Source organism: Lactuca virosa, chromosome 6, assembly GCF_052849685.1.
Source record: "Lactuca virosa cultivar CGN04683 chromosome 6, Lactuca_virosa_CGN04683_v6, whole genome shotgun sequence".
In the NCBI taxonomy this organism is placed as follows: Eukaryota; Viridiplantae; Streptophyta; class Magnoliopsida; order Asterales; family Asteraceae; genus Lactuca; species Lactuca virosa.
In genome coordinates this window covers 123,051,966-123,074,718 of record NC_136431.1, presented here as the reverse complement: position 1 = coordinate 123,074,718, position 22,753 = coordinate 123,051,966, and the positions used below count along the sequence as shown (strand labels likewise).

General features: G+C 38.3%; 1 protein-coding gene across 2 annotated transcripts; it reads left to right on the top strand.

Moving 5' to 3' along the window:
* Positions 1-16,730: 16,730 nt before the first annotated feature.
* Positions 16,731-22,261, top strand: LOC145120285 (putative methionine--tRNA ligase). Of its 2 annotated transcripts, none has more exons than XM_079056103.1 (15): positions 16,731-16,938; positions 17,029-17,173; positions 17,352-17,505; positions 17,644-17,799; positions 17,923-18,153; positions 18,265-18,408; positions 18,603-18,693; positions 18,803-18,909; positions 18,996-19,110; positions 19,422-19,558; positions 19,643-19,708; positions 19,873-20,001; positions 20,087-20,224; positions 20,313-20,377; positions 21,633-22,261. In XM_079056103.1, the coding sequence occupies exons 1-15, from the start codon at positions 16,812-16,814 to the stop codon at positions 21,649-21,651; spliced, it is 1,824 nt and encodes a 607-aa protein (XP_078912229.1). In that variant the 5' UTR covers positions 16,731-16,811; the 3' UTR covers positions 21,652-22,261. The 2 variants fall into 2 exon arrangements, with proteins under 2 accessions (XP_078912229.1, XP_078912230.1); XM_079056104.1 differs by lacking the exon at positions 21,633-22,261 and adding an exon at positions 21,298-21,615.
* Positions 22,262-22,753: the final 492 nt, after the last annotated feature.

Below are 22,753 nucleotides of genomic sequence, written 5' to 3'. Positions count from 1 at the left end.
CCCAATATCTCATAATCATAAAGGCCCAATTATGGCCCATCTATGGCCCAATTTTCCAAATTGGGCCCAAACCTCACATATGGGCCTTACCCTAAAGCCCATCTAAATATTCTAGTCCATATGATTATTCTTGGATGGCCCACCAATAACCCAATCATCAAGGTCCAATAGAAAGGCCCAACTCAAGGCCCAAGTGAAATTAGGATTTTCACATAAAATGACGATTAGGGTTAAGTGTTTCTCACTTAACCCATTAAGGACTTAATCCATTAAGTCCCTCACTCTACTAGATAAGTCATATGGTGTGATTGTGTGTAATTCACGATTCCATTCCAATGGCCCAAATGTGGGTCCCGATAAGTCCAAGGCCTATATATCCAAAATTAGGGTTTTCTAAACCCTAATTAAGGTTTCCAACCCAATCATAGCCCAATAGGCCCAAAACTAAGTCTTTAAGCCTATTAGCGTTTCCTTAGGTCAATTAGGGTTTCACTAGGCCCATTAGGGTTTTGCTAGTCGGGCACCACCCACTACCACCTCAGGTAGTGGTGGTCAACGGCGGCTCACGGCGGCCGTTAGACGTCGGAAAAACCTTGACACAGTGAACCAGCCGTAAGGCGGCGACGACGACAGCGACAACGAGCCACAACGACAGCAGCGACGGACGGTGGTGGTTTCGTCTTCCTGTCGGAAATGACCGCAGCGACAACAGCGAGGCGGCAAGGGGTTCGGCAGCGCTGGTTGCTGATGGCGATTGATGAAGTAGCAGCGCCTGGAGGTTGCTCGATGGTGCTAGGTGGTCGAACGAAATGAATGGTGGCGGCGGCACCGGAGACGAAGAGGGAGGCATAAGGGTGGGTGGCGGCTGCTAACTCATTTAGGGTTAGGGTTACGGAGGGTTGAGGGTTATATACCCCGCCCCATAAATCTTTTTCCCATAATGACGCCTTTAGTCCCTCCCTTCCCATTTTCTTTCAAAGGGAGCCCATAATTTACCATTTAAACCCTGCCTCCTGAAATCCTTTACAAATTAAGTCCGAATTTACCAAACAGCCCCTCCCTCTACAAATCATTTCCAAATTAGGTCCAGAATTTACTCTTTAGCCCTCAGCATCCTAAATTCTTTTCAATTTAAGTCCAATGATCAAACTTCAGCCATGTTAACATTTTTAGTCCCTCCTCCTCTCATTCTTTTCAACTTAAGTTCCAATAATTACCACAGAGCCCTTGTCTTCATAAATATTTACAACCTGAATCCGTATTTTACACTTTTAACCCCCAATCTCTAAAATTGCGACAATTAGCTCCACGAGACCAACACCTTGCTATATAATTATTGATTTTAGGGCTATTATTCGTTCATTAATTAATTTTATTATTTATTTAATAAATAGGGTGTTACAACTCTCCCCCACTTAAATTAGATTTCATCCTCGAAATCATTCCTTACATGCCCAACCACCCAAGTAACATGGTCACGATCCTGGGTACACCCTAGGCTTCTTAAGGTAACCGTGACCAACCTTCGCGAGGCCCTAAAATCCTCAGGTGAACGAACTCCTTGCAACAAAATCACGCCTACTCCGTCTGAAATCTGCAATCTCGAGATGGTCTAACTCCCTGACAGACCACCCATACTGAATCATTATCTTTGAATCCAGTCCACTTGCCTCTCAACTGACTACTCAACTTCTGATAACTCGAGGTTCCCATTGGAAAACAGGGTCACAAACCCAATTATCCCTGTTGGTCACTTAGCATAACCCAAGCAATCTATTATTTCATTCGTATTTGCAACCCAAAACACAAATACTAATACTGCCTAAACGCTGAAACTGCCCGAACACTGAACTGCCTGAAGCAGTATGCTGCCACATGAATGCTTTCCAAAGTCATTAGTGGAGCGTGTGTGGTTAACCGGCACACTAACATGGACTTATGAGAAATGGAAAAGGTCTAAACATTTGAGACTATGACTACGACATCCCTTTTCATAGTTCTGAAATTGTTTAGACAAACATGTGAGCTATCTAAGAAAAGGTGTATGATTTTGATAAAGTCTTGTCAAAGCAATCTCGTATCAGAAATCTGAACTTTAGTAAGAAAGTCAATAAAGTATTGACTTCTAGAAGTCTAGCTGTTTTTTGATACATCTCAAAGCTAGTGGGATCATAAGTGTTATGCTAATAATCATCATGTTAGTGGGAGCATGATAATTATGATAAGTATTGCAAGTTAGCAATGTTAATTATAGAAAACAAAGTTTCAATTCTTGAAGTTGCAGGGGTTGGAAAAGTTGTTTTTGCTATAATTAAGGGAGAGGAAATAATACTTCATTTCAATTCTAAAAGCTTATATAGAGGTTTTAATCATCTTTAGTCAAGGATATATATATATATATATATATATATATATATATATATATATATATATATATAATATATATATATATATATATATATATATATATATATATATGAATTTTATGTTGGAATGGCTCAACATAAGGAAATTCTATATATGAGTCCATTATTTGCGTTCTAAAATTCAATTATGATTACGGCATCCCTTTTCATAATCTGAATTATGAGAACTTGACAAATAGAAATAGAAATATTATAGCAAAAAGACTGGTCTAGTATCATGTCTTTATGTGAGACATCATGAATCGTGCCCCATATGCTTCAGATATAGGATTGATTGCATGTGCTATAATATTCATCTGTTCTAAATTTTTCCAAATGCCTAGAGCATTAAAAGGGAAAAAGTACTAGAACTGGATATGACTAATTTGATTAAGCAATTGTCGAGGATAATCTAAGGTTTACCAAAGATTGGTTGCCCAGGGTCAGTTGGAAGTATAGTGTTACATTTTGGAAGGACCATATTGGCATATTCTGAAAAGAGGCAACGCTTGTTCAGGAGTGATAGTCAAAATGGGAATATGGAAATGTTCCCATAGGTAGAAGTTATTCATTAAATATGTGTAAGATTAGGAAACTTAATGCAAGAAGGACGTTCAAAGCAATGTACTTTGAATATGAGACTTCGTTTCCATGGAGTTGATCTCCATTGGAATACTCTGTAATGTCTGTTGACAAGTCTTGGTGACTCTGTGCATAATCGTTACAAGAGGATCAATGCATATAAGTTTAGAATCTAACAGATTTAGGCAAATGGCAGGAATTTGGAATTCTTGCATTTGCGGTAAGGATTTGGGATTGTGAAATGAGAATCATTGGAATTATGTTCCATCGATCTATTTCACAAAGTAAAGATCACAGACAAACTTAGTGTGCATACTTGGTGTATGGCATAACTAATGTTTGGAGAAACATATTGGGCATACTTGGTGTATGGCATGACTAGTGTTTAGAAAACATAGTGTACATGCTCGGAGCATGGGACAACTATTGTTTTAATTCAAGTATAAAGTTGATAGTTTGAAACAGTATGCAATGAATGATGGGTAATCAATATGGTGATAAATAAAAGGTGTTTTATTTATATTCATAAGTTCTGAGACCATATTGGATTCGATTATTCTTGTGTTTCACTTTGCATGTTTTGGCTTCCAGAATAACTAGGTCGTTCTTCCTGAATGACTAGGTTATTCAAACCATCCACAGTCGGTCATATGTTGGAAGTAGATATGAATCAAGACTGTCATGAAGCTGGTGTGTAGATGTCCAAGGTAGTGGACATAACAAGAGTTGCTGCAACATTCATGAGTGCTTATAAGTTCTGAGTATTGGATTAAACCCACGCTCATTTGAATCACTTCATGGATTTTATCACGAGTGATCATGAGATGATAATATCTTATATTTTTCAAACCTAGAGATATGACTTGTTACCTATGAGTTGGTTATGCATTGATTGTACAAAAACGCATTGGTAACCCGATGTTATAAAACGTGCCTTTGTGTATGATTCAACAAGTAGTAGAACAAGCATATGAGTCGAAGTTTATCCATTCCTTTTACCCTTGAAGGGATAAAAGCGATATTTGTGGGCCCCTCGATGATTTAGTGATGACACCCCGAAGTGCTTGGCCAAGCCAGGACTAATGTGATTTGTTCAATTAGTCGGTCGTCATAAATCGAAAATCGGGAAACAACAAATGGACAGAGAGAATGATTATAATCCATGTCTCGGTCCATATGATATCTAGAATGGAGGAATATATGATCCCTTATCTAATGGACGCGTCATTGATTTGTTCAGAGTTCGACACCAGCTTTCAAGAGCTACAATTTCTAGTCGGGTTTCGAAGTCATACGCAATAATAGTATTAGACTTATCCAAGTGGGAGACTGTTGGATTAGTGTCTAAGTCCATAACTATAATTGGTATGTACTTGACCCGATTGGCATGGTCCATTTGGGTTGCATCGCATCAGAACAATTTGGATAGACTTTTGTGAGAAAAGGATAATTATGATTTGTTAATATATTATAAGTTCTATTATATTAATATGAAATCATATTATTTAATTGGTATTGATCAAGAATTAATTTGGAATTAATTATGTGATCAAAAGGAGACTAATTAAATATATGGGGATTGATTGTGTAAATCATTCATTCTTATATATGTGGGCTTATGATCCATGATTCTTCATGTTGGGCTAAACCCATGGATACTCCATGGAGGTTTTAACCCATGGAGCATGAATAATATGGAAAGACATGAGTTACATGGTGTAACCCTAATAGCCACCATATATAAGGACCCCATGGCTCAAGAAATTGGTACTAGTGTGTGTACACATGAGGGCTAGCCAATTTGAGCATAGGAACCTTTTCTCTCAAGTTATTCCAAGATGTTGGTGATGTTGTGTGAACCATTTGAGGTGTCACACTTGAGGCACTAGGCTCTTAAGCTCCATGGAATCAAGCTACAACAAAGAGGTATGTAATTCTACTAGAATTTATATTATATGTTCTTCATATTATTCTAGTTAGAACAATACCTTGGAAAAATTGATATTTGCATGTATAATAGAGAAAACATAGATCCAAGGTATTTAGGGTTGTATGTGCACCATAGGATGTTGTATTATACCAAAAACCCAACACTGGAGGCCTCAATCTTCACCCTAGCTCACAAATCCTTGATCCCACTCCCAATCTCGCAGCACCACTGAACTCTAACCAAACACAACCCATGCGAGAAATGCAATTCTCTTGAACATCCAATGACCGAACACTCATGCATCGAACACCCGCAACTGACACCACCATCTTCATGCTATCGGTCCTTTCCTAGAAACGGTAGTGCCTTGAACTCCAAAGTTCTTCATTAAGCGATTGTCGACCATGCCTGAACCATGATAGAACCACTGAACGCTGACTTTACCGAAGAACTATCGCTCTAACCCTGACCGGCTATCCTCTAAATAATACTCCTTTACAGACCCGACAAAGATCCAGAATGATAACGGTACACGCGGAACCCACTCCGCAAGATACGTCCCTCTGTAGGTTCATCAAGGAATGTTCGGTATGCAGAATGGCATATAACAATCCTTAATAACACAGACAATAGCAGAAACCGACCCGAGTCCTAACTTGTCCAAACTCAATCAATATTCCCATGCGGTACAAATTCCCGACATCCACCTAACAACAGTAGAAGATGACATACCCGCAACATCTGGAGAAATCCTTATCACTTTCTCCAGAGATACTCAACCCTCCTGAGATCATGGTGCAAAACTCCCTCCCGATATTGATGACAGGAACTGACAATAGGACCCTCCTTCCTGAAGGACTCTAAGGATTCATAGGCTTTGGGCTTCAGATGAGCCCCTAACTGCCCCGTGACAAATCTATACTATGAAACGAGAGAACACTGAACACCCCGAACCAGTAAAAGGGAAACAATCTTACACTGACCACCGGTAATTCCACGGTATGCAATTGGCATATGACGATATTTGATGATCTAACCCAACAGGAGCAAAGAAATAAACTAGGGATACACTTACTCCTCCTGCTACAGTATCCCAACGACATCACAATTCCCACAACAATGTGCAGATAAAACTGAAAGAAGGCAAGGTTACATACCCACAACATTGCCTGCTGGAGTTCTGACTTCTCCTGTCTGACGCTGCAGGGCCTGACTCCTTCTGCTGACATGACCAACCCCGCTACACTTGTAGCAGCCTAAACCCCTGGAATGTCAAACTCCCTTGTGTACTTTCCCGCACGTGTTGCACTAACTCCGACCCTGCCGGCCTTTCACCCGATGATCAGAAGTCTTGGGTCTCTCCCCGGGACCCTCTACTATATGCACCTGGAACGACCATCTCTTCTCAAAGTGCTCCAAATTGATCCCGCATCCTCGGACTTTGGAAGTAGTATCCTCCAGGGTCTGACACCCTGTCACGCTCACTAGCTCACTTGCCAATGGCTGAGCTGCAACAGCTGGAACATACTCTGCCCCCGAACTAGGTCACAAACTCCTCCCTAAATCATCTCAGATTCTCCAAGACTCTCACCGATTCGAGTATGGATCATGTGTTTTCAGTAGTACGGGCCCAATACTACCTTCCACACCTTTCCATACTTTCCTCAGCAATCCTCCTGAATCCTCTAAGTCACTTCCTCAAACTAATACATTCAACTCTCACTAAACCTCACCACTAACCCACTGAAACATATCCTAGGCTTTCCTAGGTTCCCCAACCCACCCAGTCCTCAGCTGCTGAAAGATTCCCAGTAATGTCAACTAGCTACCTCATGAATATAGCCACATGCAACAGAGATCAGATAATCCTTCGGGTAAAATACCCATCCCTAGAACGGTTGGACTCAAACAAGAGATGCGCAATAGGGTCAAATCTATCACTCTGAGATTATCCAGCCTGTGCCACATGTGACTTAGCATATTCACTTAATAGTTAGCTCACATTACTAAAAGTACCAAAAAGCACAAAGTAAGCAGCATTCAGACAATGGAAAATCTAACCATCATATTCCAATCAAGCCACTCTATCCTCTAATTAGGAATCTGTAATGCAATTCAAAGGCTTATACAATCAGGCATAACCTAAACAGGTTATCCTATCACTGACTGATCAGTACTAGCATGCAAGTCAACTATGAGTCAAAGCCCAACATATGACCCAATTTTCCAAATTGGGCCCAAACCTTTACATGGTATTATTCTAAGGCCCAACTACTTAGTCCAGTCCAAACATTTGGCATTTCTAATGACCCAATATCTCATAATCATAAAGGCCCAATTACGGCCCATCTATGGCCCAATTTTCCAAATTGGGCCCGAACCTCATATATGGGCCTTACCCTAAAGCCCATCTAAATATTCTAGTCCATATGATTATTCTTGGATGGCCCACCAATAACCCAATCATCAAGGTCCAATAGAAAGGCCCAACTCAAGGCCCAAGTGAAATTAGGGTTTTCACATAAAATGACGATTAGGGTTAAGTGTTTCTCACTTAACCCATTAAGGACTTAATCCATTAAGTCCCTCACTCTACTAGATAAGTCATATGGTGTGATTGGATGTAATTCACAATTCCATTCCAATGGCCCAAATGTGGGTCCCAATAAGTCCAAGGCCCATATATCCAAAATTAGGGTTTTCTAAACCCTAATTAGGGTTTCCAACCCAATCATAGCCCAATAGGTCCAAAACTAAGTCTTTAAGCCCATTAGGGTTTCCCTAGGTCAATTAGGGTTTTAATAGGCCCATTAGGGTTTTGCTAGTCGCGCACCACCCACTACCACCTCGGGTAATGGTGGTCAACGGCGGCGGCTACCACCTCACGGTGGTGGTTCGGGTTCTAGTCCAATCGATTCCAAGCATCCCAAACGACATCCGAACACAAACAAGCACACCGCCACCCAACACGACGGCTGGTGGCGGCAGCCACCACCTCACGGTGGTGGTTAGAGTTTCTTTTTGTTATTTAAGTTTCTAATTACATTTTACAATGCTAAGTTTCAAATAAACACACACACTCACTAAGATACACACACCCACGGTGGTACATGGTGGCAGCCACCACCTCACAGTGGTGGCGGTGGGGTCCTTCTTCGGATCTCCGGACAAGAAAATCTCCTATAGCCCTAACCATCACAACACACGCACACAACACCATAACTCGAACACAGCTTCACGAGTCCACGAACTCAGCCACCATTTCACGGTGGCAGGCGGCTGACGGAGGGCGTCGGCGAGATATAGCGACCTTCGGGTTGGCAGCAGTGATGTAACCATCAGAAAGAAATGGAGAAACGAGAAGGTGGTGCGAGACCCACAGCCAAACTAAGGCTGCCACACGTAACCGGAGCCCCAAGGGTGGCAGATAGACGTCGGAAAAACCTTGACACAGTGAACCAGCCGCAAGGCGGCGACGACGGCAGCGACAACGAGCCACAACGACAGCAGCGACGGACGGCGGTGGTTTCGTCTTCTCGTCGGAAATAACCTCAGCGACAACAGCGAGGCGGCAAGGGGTTCGTCAGCGTTGGTTGCTGATGGCGATTGATGAAGTAGCAGCGCCTGGAGGCTACTCGATGGTGCTAGGTGGTCGAACGAAATGAATGGTGGCGGCAGCACCAGAGACGAAGAGGGAGGCATAAGGGTGGGTGGCGGCTGCTAACTCATTTAGGGTTAGGGTTACGGAGGGTTGAGGGTTATATACCCCGCCCCATAAATCTTTTTCCCATAATGACGCCTTTAGTCCCTCCCTTCCCATTTTCTTTCAAAGGGAGCCCATAATTTACCATTTAAACTCTGCCTCATGAAATCCTTTACAAATTAAGTCCGAATTTACCAAACAGCCCCTCCCTCTACAAACCTTTCCAAATTAGGTCCAGAATTTACTCTTTAGCCCTCAGCATCCTAAATTCTTTTCAATTTAAGTCCAATGATCAAACTTCAGCCATGTTAACATTTTTAGTCCCTCCTCCTCTCATTCTTTTCAACTTAAGTTCCAATAATTACCACGGAGCCCCTGTCTTCATAAATATTTACAACCTGAATCCGGGTTTTACACTTTTAACCCCCAATCTCTAAAATTGCGATAATTAGCTCCTCGAGACCAACACCTTGCTATATAATTATTGTTTTTAGGGCTATTATTCGTTCATTTATTTATTTATTTATTTATTTAATAAACAGGGTGTTACACCGCTAGGCGGCGGGAGATCGAGATGGAGCTCTAGACGAGGTAGCAGTGGCAGGACCCAACGCAGTCTTAGCCTGTTCCGAAGCGGTTCAAGGCCGTTGATGTAAGATCTAGGAGTCGGATGGGACGCACTTGTGGAAAGTGCAACAAGGTTCATGATGGTGCTTTCCGATCTTCTTCTGGATGCCACAATTGTGGCAGGCTGGGCCACATTGCCAGGGATTGTCGTCAGCAGGCTCCAGTACCCAGCACCAGGATTTGCTATCACTGCGGCCAGGTAGGGATGTCAAAAACCCCCGCGGGACCCCGTTCCCGTGGGACCCCGATACCGTACGAGACTACTTTTTAAAAAAATTCGGGAGCGGGAGCGGGGGCGGGGGAGATATTAACTCCCGTTTATTTTCGGGACCGGGGGCGAGAGTGAGTATTTCCGTCCCGTACTCCCGCGGGGGCCCCGTTTATATATATATATATATATATATATATATATATATATATATATATATATATATATATATATATATATATATATATATATATATATATATATATATATATATATATAATTTAAAATACAAAAGGGAATATTAGGGCTTTAGTTTCCGTGACTACGTGTTCGCCAAATCGCCTCGTTCGATTGACTCGATTCTCAAATCTCGGTACGTCACTCCGTCTTCACTCTTCCGACTTCAGCTTCCTCCTTCCTTCCCGTACTCTGACTACAACTTCTCAACGTCTCCAACTACCACCGGCGACCGGCGAGGCAGCGACCTGCATTTACGTTTCCCGTCACCGTCGCCGACCCCTTCTGCATTCGACATGTAATGTATTCAGAACTCCGACTGCGACTTATCCAAGTCTTAATTTCTTTCTTTCTTTCTCTGATATAATTGATAATTGAGAGCGTTCTTCGGTCTTCACAGTTCACAATCGATTTGTTGTTTTCAATTTCACAAACATTAGTGTGAATTAAGGTTTATTTCACTGAACAGATTTCAATTTATATTAGGTGTTTTTGTACAGATTTCTCACAGACTCACAGATTTCTTTTGGAAATTGCTAGTGTATCTTTTTGGAAATTCCTAGTGTACAGATTTTGATTTATATGAGGTGTTTGTGCTGGAAAGAACTGAGATTCATATAGTATATTTGCTGCTTGCTGCTATCAATTTCACAAACTAGAAGTCTAGAACTGTAATAGAAGTTTTGGAATTTGATTCTGTGAATATAGTCAACTGTGTTTATCAAGGGCTTACATGTTTGTTTATATACAAAGCTGTTTTTTAGCAAAAAAAATCCAATTTTAAGCCGGGGAACCGGGGGAACGGGGGCGGGACCGGGGGAGATGGAGGTAACCGGGGGCGGGACCGGGGGCTGTGTAAACGGGGGATCCGGGGGCGGGGGCGGGACCGGGGGCAACAACTAATTTCGGGGGCGGGGGCGGGGGCAGCTATTTCCGCTCCCGTTTGCCCCCGTTGACATTCCTACGGCCAGGTTGGCCATGTGAAGGCCAACTGTCCCTTGCTTGCTATTAGGTTGGCGCAAGCTCTAACGCCGGCTACTCTGAGGATCACAGATGGGAGCCAGGGCTAGACAGAGCCCTTGAGGGCTCACGGTCGCGCTTTTCATCTTTTTGCCGAGGAGGCCAGGGCAGCGCCACATGTTGTGACCAATATGTTTTTGTTTATTATTTTGTTGATTATATTTTATGGTATACTCATGTTTATACTCCTAATAGGTACATTCTTAGTGAACTCTTTACCTGCTCTTGTGTTATTTGACTCGAGCGCGAGTCGGTCCTTTGTGTCTTGATCGTTCAGTAGGGAGTTTGATATGCCTATTGGGGAGTTAGAGTGTCCGTTGCGGGTTTCTATCGACAACGAACACGGGGTTTCTGCATCCACAATGTATCAGGGTTGTGTATTGGAGATCTTCGGGGTGCCTTATCCGATTGATCTGATCCCTATCCCCATGTGTACGCAGGGCATACACGGTGAAGTCCCAAACCCTAATCTTTAGGGTTTGGACCCTATTTATTCTTCATTAACACCCAACCTTGGCTCCTTCCATCAGCCTATATCCTTTCAAACGACCTTGCAACCCTAATCCACCTTGTGAAACATTTATAAGCTTATATGTGTATGTTTTGTGCCTTTGAAGAAGAAGGAAGGAAGTAGAGACCATCTTGAAGGAGTAAAGCACTTTAGATCCAAAAACGCACCCTCATTTGGCATCACTTAGAGGTATAAAGTTCTGAACTTGGCAAAGTTTCATTTAGTTCTTGTTTTGGGCTTGGTTTTAGGTACTTTTTGTCCCAAATGTGGTGTTTCATGAGCATAGCATGTTCTTGACCAATTAAACTCGTCCTTTCAGACCTTAGGAAGGGTCTTGAGTCATAAAAAAGGGGTCTTAATGGTTGGTTTTCCTCTGTGCATTCTTTAGAGTGTCTTAAGGTATTAAGATGTTGAGTTAAGCCCTTAATGGGCATGCAAAGTCATAAAGTTGGAAACTTTATGACTCTTGAGGATGGTTTAGCGTTGGATCTGAAAGTTGACCTAAGAGTTTAAGGCATTAAGCTCTTAATGAGAGTACTACGCCCTGCGTAATCTGAGTACGCAACGCGCACATAGTCAACCACCCCGATGGTGGTCAATTCTCGAGTACGCCTCACGTACATTTAAAGTACTCCCCACGTACGCACTTTGTGTTGACTCAGTTGACGTTAACCAGTTTGACTTTGAATTTGACCAAGTTTGACCAAGGGGTATTTTGGGTATTTTGAATGGTGTTTGAGAATTGGTCATTTAGATGAATAGGTGTCGGTTAGAGCTGAGATTCGGAGTCAGGACCTTATTAGCTATTGTTCAGACTGTGAGGTGAGTTTTCCTCACTGTACTTACGGGTCGAAGGCACCAAGGCCGGCCCATTGGATTGATATCCTGCTATACATTTATATGCTGAGTATGAGATAGATTTGCATGATTATATGCTAGTTACCGATATGCTTAGACTGGTAGATCTATATGACTACTTGTGATTTTGTCTGCATGATCATTTGTATGTTACTTATGTTTATTATCTGTTATATGTCGACATATTGTGTTGGGTTGAGGTTGTACCGCTTTGTGTTGTAGCCAACAAACCTGGGAGCATTCCAGATATGAGTTGAGGGTCGTTTGGCATTCCAGACTCATACTGAGGGTTCAGGAGCATTCCAGATACGATCTGAGGGCCGGTTGGCATGCCAGATTCGTACTAAGGGCCTGAGGATATTCCACTCCGATGACCGAGTGCACCCATTGTATATTGGCATTCCAACCTGGGGTATTCCATCCTGAGGATGATTGGACTCGAAGGTTGATTGGGCCTAGGGTATTCCAAGCCGATGGTTGATTAGACCCGACATGCTGTATATGTTATATGTTTGTGTGTTGGTACTTTGGGGGAACTCGCTAAGCTTTGGGTTACGGTTTTTAGTTGTTGTTTCAGGTACTTCGGATGATCGTGGGAAGGCGAAGGCGTGACCGTACACATCCTCTATTTATGACTTATGATTTTGGGATACTCTAATATGGATAAAAAATTTAGAAACAATGAATTTGTAAACATTTTATGACTATGGATTATTTTTAAAAGTTTAAATTCGTTGTGATTTTTGGGATGTTACAACCACCACACTCTTCCATCTCCACCACTAGGGATGTGCTTCAGGCCGGAACCGACCCGAACCCAAATAGCCCGAAACTCGAATTAGATGAAAAGTAAGAACCGAAACCCGGACCGATTATACTAATACGGGATCGGTTCGGATCGGGTAAATACGGGTTTCAGTTCGGTTATTAACCCGAAAGGATCAAAATAACCCAGATAAACATTTACATTATGTTTTTGAACCGAATAACCCAAATAAACCGAAATGACCCGAATAACCCAAATAAACCGAAATGGCACAAATAACCCTAATAAAGAAATTCTATATCTAGTTCAAAAAAAATTAATTAAAATTAATATTTTTTTTCTTGAATTAGATATAGTATTTCCTTGTTTGGGTTATTCGGCCCATTTCGGTTTATTTAGGTTATTCGGGTCATTTCAGTTTATTTGAGTTATTCGGCTCAAGTGACTATTCACTTTTTGGGTCAGTCTTTTTGGCCCGATTAAACCTTTATTCGGGTAACCCAGATCGAATAACCCGAAACACGAATTTGGGCAAAAATAGATACCTGAGAACTGACCCAAATAACTTATTCGGTCATAATTCTTGTCGTTCTGGTCCAAGTTTCGGTTTCGGTTCGGGTATTCAGGCCAAACGCACATCCCTATCCACCACCCTCACCTTCATCTTTTCCGGTAGCTCACCCTAATGTCGGCGCTGCTAATTACCACCCATCATCATCGACACCTCACCCATCACCATCTGATGCTCCCTTTGTATGTGACACTCATACCGTGAAGCTTGCTTCACATCGCCACTGTGAAAAATCATCGCCGCCTAGCCGTCGTCTACTCCACCATAAAAAATCTAGTCGATGCAATCCCCTGCTTGCTCCTTCTGCCACCGTGAACCACCCAAAAACTCAGTGGGTTCACTTTTATTTGTACCATTCTCCCTTTAGTTCTCTCCTTTCTTCCTTAATTTCATGAGCAAACCCCTAATTCTTTTGTTCAAATTCACTCAATAATATCATGTATTCACTGAAATTTTGGGTTGTCGGAATCCTTTTTTTCCACAACTCAATCACTTCAGTTCTTCATCGCTGTCACTGATCTAGAGATTAAAAGTCTCAAATGGTTTTTCGGGTGAGAGAAAGGAGGGAACGATGGACTCTTATTGGCTTCGTGCTTTGCTTTGGCCTTTCAAGAATCACTGAAACACTAACTATAGCGGTGACAATGGTTCGATCATCTGGTGGCTGATCAAAGGGGATCCAAACGATGGGTTGGGGATGCCAAAGATGTGGTGTGTGCAGAGATGTTACATATAGGGGTGAGTATTTGGACATGTGGACCGGACCAGACCAGACCGCTTTTTTGGATCCCCGGGCCGGTTTTCGGTTCTAGGATTTGAGCAAAATCGGTCTGATACGGCTGGTAGGTAAAACTGGTTTTAGACCGACTTATTTAAAAAAAATTGTATTCTGTGAAAATTTTTAAACAAACATATCTCATTCGTTTTAAGTCGGATTGGCATGCAGTTTTTTCCAACGTGTAGTTTAGAGTTTGTAGATTGTTTTAGACTATAATTTTATTGTTTTTGGTGTTACATTCGTTGAGTTACAATCCTTCAAAGATGAGAAATCAAAGCTGAAATATTTCAGCTTTTCAACAATAAATTTAAAGTTTTGTATTCTGTGAAATTCTTTAAAAAACATATATCATTCGTTTTAAGTCGGATTGACATGCAGTTCTCTCTAACGTGTAATTTAGAGTTTGTAGATGATTTTAGACTATATTTTTGTTGTTTTTGATGTTATATTCGATGAGTTACAATGCTTCAAAGATGAGATATCAAAGCTGAAATATTTCAGTTTTTCAACAAGAAATTTAAACTTTTGTATTATGTGAAATTCTTTAAACAAGCATATCTCATTCGTTTTAAGTCGGATTGACATGCAGTTTTTTCCAACGTGTAATTTAGAGTTTGTAGATGATTTTAGACTACAATTTTGTTGTTTTTTGTGTTATATTCGATGAGTTACAATCCTTCAAAGATGAGATATCAAAGCTGAAATATTTCAGCTTTTCGGCAAAAAATTTAAACTTTTGTATTTTGTGAAATTCTTTAAACAAAAATATCTCATTCGTTTTTAGTCGGATTGACATGTGGTTTTTTCAACCTATAATTTAGAATTTGTAGATGATTTTAGACTATAATTTTGTTGTTTTTGATATTATATTCGATGAGTTACAATACTTCAAAAATGAGATATCAAAGCTTAAACATGTCAGATTTTCAGCAAGAAATTTAAATTTTTGTGTTCTGTGAAATTCTTAAACAAACATAACTTATTTGTTTTAAATCGAATTAACATGCGGTTTTTTCCAAAGTGTAACTTAGAGTTTGTAGAGGGGCGGAGCCAGAATTTTAGAATAAGGGGGACTTACATTGAATAAAATATTAAACGATACTCTTAAGATTGAATGCATTCTCCAAAATCACGACAAAGAATTTTATTTTTATCTCTCTTAAATCCGACATTTCAATTTTTTTCAATGAGGTTCAATATTGATTAACTCTTCCATAATACTATTTTGTTGAGGTTGTCGACTTGTATTATTCACATATTCCTTAATAATACCACAAACGTGATACAATTATTGGTTATAAACGTCTTATTTTCATTTGTAAGAAGGTCAATTACTTCTTTTTTTACTTATGATTTGTCGTGTGATTATTCAAAAACAAATTAACAATCTTAATAATATTAGTTATTGTAAATCACAAAAAAATAAAAAATACATATATAATACAATTAAAAATTACTTTGCAGCCAAAATATGTTTAATTGGAACTTGGGGGTAAGTGGGTAAAATAAAAAATGTTTGGAATTATGGACGCAATTAACTTGGATGATAGGAACTCTAGACTTTAACTCCATATGAGATATGGTTATAGGGCTTTACTTCTTTTATGCAAATTATATAATGTGGGGTAGTATTTTGAAAATGTCGGGGGAGGCCACACACCGACAAGCCACCCCACTAGCTCCGCCATTGAGTTTGTAATGAGTTTAGACTATAATTTTGTTGTTTTTGGTGTTATATTCAGTGAATTACAATTCTTCAAACAAGTAGTATAAAGTATAATCGATCAAAATTTGACGGTCCGAATGGCAGAAGAAACGGAAACATATTCATTTTTACGAGTTGTACCGTATCAAACCCAAAAAAATATTTATTTTAACGAGTTGTAAAGTATCAAACCCAACAACATATTCGTTTTAACGAGTTGTATCAAATCCAAAAAATGTGTTTTAACAAGTTGTACCATATGCATGTAAAGTTGTATCGGTCCAAACATGTCCAAGAACTGGAAAACTCGGACATGGACCTGGACCTGGTAAGTCTCATCCGGTCCGGTCCACGGTCCACAATATTCTCTGAAACCGGTCCGATCCGGTTTGGTCCGGTCCGGTCCAAATACTCACCCTTAGTTACATATGTGTGTATGTTTGTATGTGTGTGTGAGAGAGAGAGAGGTTGGGGTGTAATTTTTTAAAATAATAAAATATTAAAAAAATATAAAAATATATACAAAAAAAATTAAAAGGGCAAAATCATTTTTTTGGATTTTTCAGGACCAAGACCATAAAAATTTCTTAATTTTTGGACAAAACTATATATATATATATATATATATATATATATATATATATATATATATATATATATATATATATATATATATATATATATATATATATATATATATATATTAATTTTAAACATTTCTTGCATATTTTTTTAGACCTGCAGTTCTTACGAAACCATAAGGACCGATTTGTCTATATGATTATCTTCCTTTTTAAACTTGTTGCTTGCTTCTAAAGTTTAGATTTCTATTTAAGTCCTCAATAAAATAATGAAACTGTTGGCCATTCTTCCCGCTTTGAATCTATAATCGATTTCTTTATTTCTTAAGATGGGGGATATATTGGCCGGCGACGGCGAGGTACCGAAGCTTCCGATTCCCGGCAAACGAAACATACTAATTACCAGTGCTCTTCCTTACGTCAACAACGTTCCTCACCTTGGGAATATCATCGGCTGTAAGTACAGTTGCAGGTGTCGGCTGTTTAACTGTAAAATTATGATCGGTTAATACTTAATTGTCAATTGCATTTCTTGTTAATACCTAGGTGTGTTGAGTGCCGATGTGTTTGCTCGGTATTGTCGACTGAGGGGGTATAACGCTGTATACATTTGCGGAACTGATGAATATGGAACGGCAACTGAGACCAAAGCATTGCAAGAAAATTGCACCCCCAAAGAAATATGCGATAGGTAATTACGTTTCTATGTTTCGTGTTATCTGAATTTTGTAATGAATTTCACGAAACGATCTCAGTTTGAATGTAACGTTACAAGGTTTTGTGACGAACAGTTGATTTTGGATTCTAAAATTCTAGTTCTACTATAAAAACATCGATTCTTATTCTTATCGTTTTATTTTCCTTTCTAGATATCATGCGATTCACAGGGATGTCTATAATTGGTTTAACATAATTTTTGATGAATTTGGACGAACTTCAACCCCACAACAAACCGAAGTTTGTCAAGCAATCTTTAAAAAGTTAATGGAGAACAAATGCCTTTCTGAGAACACAATGCAGCAGGTATACACATACATTTTTGTTTGTATTCAACTTGTTCCAAACTGATAGAAACCCTGGCAATCTTTCTGCAATATTTTTTGTTCTATAATGTGGAGATATATTATATATACTAAGTTATGTATATATATTACACTGCAGCTTTACTGTGATACATGTCAGAAATTTTTAGCTGACCGACTTGTTGAAGGGACCTGCCCGAACAAAACATGCAATTATGACTCTGCCCGAGGAGATCAATGTGAAAGTTGCAGTAAACTGTTGAATCCAATAGAACTCATTAATCCAAGATGCAAGGTAAATTGCTCCCTTATATGAACAAGAAAACAAGTGCTAAGTTTCATGTAGTGAATAAATCAAAACAAAATATATGTATCCTCATCCTCTTGTACATATTTTGCTTTCTATTGCTTTTTATAGGTCTGTCTATCCAGTCCTTGTATCCGTGACACAGATCACTTGTTTCTTGAGCTTCCATTGTTGGAGGGTAAACTTAAAGAGTACATCAGCAACATCTCAGTGTCTGGATCATGGAGTCAGAATGCTATTCAAGCAACAAATGCATGGTTTAAAACAGGATTAAAGCAACGATGTATTACTAGAGATTTGAAGTGGGGGGTTCCTGTTCCTCATGAGAGATTCAATGACAAAGTGAGTGAAATGAGTTGTTTCTCTCTATTATAAAGTCAAAATGAAACCTCCATCTTATGTCTCACATAGAAGTATAGTTTTACAATTTGTTCTACTGTGTGTAATGGTTAGGTTTTCTATGTTTGGTTTGATGCACCAATTGGGTATGTCTCAATCACTTCATGTTACACACCTGAGTGGGAGAAGTGGTGGAAGAATCCTGAAAATGTGGAGTTGTATCAGTTTATGGGAAAAGATAATGTACCCTTCCATACTGTAAGTTCTTTTTCTTCAAGTACTTGACCATTTTAGTACTATCGCATTAGGTTCTTATGCAAATAAAACCTTTTAAATCTTATGATCATATATATATATATATATATATATATATATATATATATATATATATATATATATATATATATCTTAGATATTTTTTTCCTCATTGAGTTTGAAAACAATTCTTTCAGGTAATGTTCCCTTCTACACTTCTTGGAACTTCTGAGAACTGGACTTTGATGAAGACTATCAGTGTTACAGAGTATCTAAACTATGAAGGAGGTTTGTTCTATGCTTCTATTCAACCCCACAAGCTATGCTTTCCATGATGAACAAATCCCATTTCTTGTTTTTTTTTCTTTCTTTTTAAGTTTTGGGGTGTCATGTCTAGGTAAGTTTTCAAAGAGCAAGGGTGTAGGAGTCTTTGGTAATGATGCACAGGATACAAATATTCCAGTAGAAGTGTGGCGATACTATTTGCTAACTAATAGACCAGAGGTATAACTTTTAATTAGTGTATCATTAAAAATGTGATCTCTCACTTTTTTTTTTTCCTTCTTTTGTTCTCTTTCATTCATTATTAGGTATCAGACACATTATTCACATGGACAGATCTTCAAGCAAAGCTAAACACTGAGTTGCTAAGTAATTTAGGCAATTTCATTAACCGTGTTTTGAGCTTCATTGCTAAAGATCCAGGTTAGTAATTAGCCCCAGTTTAACCTAAATTAATGGGATTAAGAGTTTAAGGATGCAGTTTATTATTTTCTACTTTCTTTTTGTCAATTCATGCCCTAAACCCTAAACTCTAAACCCTAAATGCTAGGTTCTAGAGTTGTGTAATAGCAGACTACCCTTTCTTTTCTTGCACTACTATCTTATCTTTTTTTACCTAAAAGTGGTATGAAGTTATTAGTGTACATGAGGAATATTTTCATATCATGTTGAAGATTATTGGTGTTTTTTTTTAATTCAATCTGAAAAGTATCCTGCTACAATTCCATTGACAGATTCAAGAACTGGTAGAGGTTCAGGATACAATTCCATAATTCCAGATGCTCCAGGTGCTGAGACACATCTGTTATCAAAAACACTAGGAGATAAAATTGGTACTTATGTTGAACAATATGTTGAGGCCATGGAGAAGGTAATTCTTGATACAAGAACATTCTAGATATTCTGAAATGACTCCTCATTGGAATATGTATGTATTTTACAAATTGAGATATAGGTTAAGCTAAAGCAAGGATTGAAAATTGCAATGAGTATATCTGGTGAGGGCAACGCGTATCTACAAGTAAGTCTACAAAAAAAAGGGACAACCAAACATGGTAATGGAATGTAACAATCCATTCCATTACATTGTTGTGATTCCATTCCATCATACCAAATAAATTGTAGTTCAGACATTGGTTAAGACTTAAGCATGCATGAATGGGTTTATTTATTAACTTGATGTAGGAAAGTAAATTCTGGAGGCTTTACAGAGAAGACCTACCTTCATGTTCCATAGTAATGAAAACTTCAGTGGGAGTAGTTTATCTTCTTGCTTGCCTGTTAGAGCCTTTTATGCCATCATTTTCCATCCAGGTAAGTCATTTTACACTTTTTTTTTTCTGGAATGGAAAATTACATCCTTACCCTTACAATCATCCTTCCAATTTGTCTGCTACAGGTACTGAAGCAGCTTTCTTTGCCCCACCAACTTTCCCTGTGTGATGAGAAAGGAGATGTAGAGAAGGCCAAAAGACCATGGGAGATGATACCTTCTGGCCACAGAATTGGGACCCCTGTGCCATTATTTAGAGAACTGGTATATAAATAGATATATTTTTTTTATAATTATTGAAAATATAGATGAGGAAGCTTATTGTTTTTGCATATGTGTGATTCTTGTGCAGAGAGATGAAGAGGTGGAGTTGTTGAGGGAAAGGTTTGCAGGAAGTCAAGCTGATCGAGCAGATAGGTAAACATAATTCTTATTATTATTAACTACAACAAAATTATATTGCCAAAAATTGGACTGGGATTTAGGAGGGGTGTTACTTTTAAAAAGACTGATTTTCAGATTCAGTTTGGTTTTTCTTGATATAAAAACAGGAAAAATAATAGCATGCATAATTTAAGTGATTAAGCATATTAACTAATATGTTTTTATGGTATTTTCCTTGACAATTAAAATGTATTTACTTGGTATATACTATATAATATAGCCTACTTCCTGGTTGAATTAAAGTAAACAAAATTTTTAAACAGACTTGTACTCGGGTTTGTGGAGTAAGAAGCAAGTTAATCATTGAATCGGGTATCTTTAATATATGAAAATTTTGATATTCTTTTTGTAAGGTAAAATTAAAAAGAAAAAAATGATGGGCGTTTATATAAAAATGTTAGGCTTTGACAAATTATAAATGATATTTATGAGTGATGGTAGAAATATGTTCCTATACAATGAAAAATACCATAGCTTTTCAAGTAGTGTAAAATGGGGTGAATTATACCCAAAAAGCTATATATGTGCACTGTGATTGTGGTATTTTATTAGGGTACTAAAAACATAAGAAATAGCTATGTACTTTTGTTGAAAAGTCTGCCTAATGATAGCAACATCATCCAAATACAAAGCACAATTGTCAAAAGTATATAATTAATGTCCTCATACAAAAAAATTGAAATTAAAAATCTATAATTAGTTAAATAGAGTTTTCAAAGTACAATGCCTTAATAAGAAAAATGAAGGTTTAGTGATGTAATATGATTTTATACAAATAACTGAAAGTATATTGCTAATTCTTGCATTTAGCCCATCTTTTTCCGTATTGGTTGATTAGAGAGAGCTATATTTATTTGAGATTGTAGCTTACTCTTATTATAATACTCTTGCAGATAATAATAATAATGGAAAGAAAGAATTTACAACTCCCCCCCTGTGGTTTGTCAAAAGTTATGCTTTTTGTCCAATTGTTGCTGCATGTTTGTCATGGACCGTTTCCCCTTGTCTTCTTTTCCATGGCTGCCGCTCTCAAGGGCAAAATGGTCATTAACCGTTAAATTAAATGGTAACAAAATGATGCTTTAGGGGTGTCATCTGGTGTGCAACAGATCGAACAGATGGATGAAAACAATAACTTTTGACATACCACATGGACAAAAGTGTAATTTCTTAATATGTTAGGGTGATGGCTAATTATCATGCTTGTTTTTATAAATTATAATTACAGGTTTGATTATTTGGAGTGAGAATTAGTTAATGGGAAGCCTGATGATGTATTAAACCCTAAAAAGAAGGTTTGGGAGACACTACAAGTGGATTTACATTCAGACAAATAAAGATTTGCCATTTACAATATCTGGAAGGTTTCATCCATTTCTGATGGATCAATACGATGAAGATAATTCAGTTCTTTTTTTTTTAAAGCAATCTGATGACAGAGTACTGATATGAAAGGGTATGGCATTTTTTATTATTAAGGATTCGATGTTGTCCCTTCTGATAGGGTGTAGTTATAAATAATCCCCTAACTGGATAATTTTTTTTAATGAAGACTCTTGAATAAAGTAAAAAAAAAAAAAAAAAAAAAACGAAGGCAAAATATTGGAGATTGGAGAAGACAACGAGACTTCAACATTATTAGTACATTACTACACTTGGTATAGGGGTATATCCGTATATGTATATATTTGTGGTTGTTATGTTAGTTACATATTGATTAGTCAAGCTAAGTCGTTTAACTGTTAGAAGTTAATTTGGTTGTTAGGTGCAGGTTAGCATCAGCTGTGTAGTTTATGTATGTATATATGTTTTGCAGATAGTATTGATTCAGTAATGAGAATAATACTTTCATCTCTATTTCTTTCCTCCTTTCATTTCTTCGTATGTAATATGGTATCATAGCAATGTTTTTGGCTTCCAATTTTCTATTGTTGATCTTTTCTTTTTTTTCGGTTTGTCAATTGAATTTCTTTTTACCATGCTAATTCCAATTCTTCAAACACCTTGAATGCTTCCACGGATCAAAATACATCTGATGATCCATATTGTCTTTAACATTATGATAATCCTGGAACTATTCTCGTGTGTCAAATTTCAACAGGAGTGAATTATGCTTCGTGGAGTTGTTCCATGAAAATTTCATTGTTTGCTAAAAACAAGCTCGATTTTAACAGGAGGGAAATTATGCTTTGTGGAGAGATTTTGCTAGTAACTACTATAAAAAATTAAAGATGCTTTAGGAAGAACTATCAAATTACAATACTTATTGCACTTCTGATAAATGTATTTGTTAAGAAGCTAGGAGATTAAACACACTACGAGTTTTCTAATGGGGATCAATGATAGTTA

Bases quoted from the DNA above. Each gene is read 5' to 3' on its own strand.
- LOC145120285 (XM_079056103.1), top strand. From the start codon at position 16,812: ATGGGGGATATATTGGCCGGCGACGGCGAGGTACCGAAGCTTCCGATT. The intron at 18,910-18,995 runs GTATAACTTTTA...ATTCATTATTAG, and splicing joins TGCTAACTAATAGACCAGAG to GTATCAGACACATTATTCAC. The intron at 19,111-19,421 runs GTTAGTAATTAG...TTCCATTGACAG, and splicing joins CTTCATTGCTAAAGATCCAG to ATTCAAGAACTGGTAGAGGT.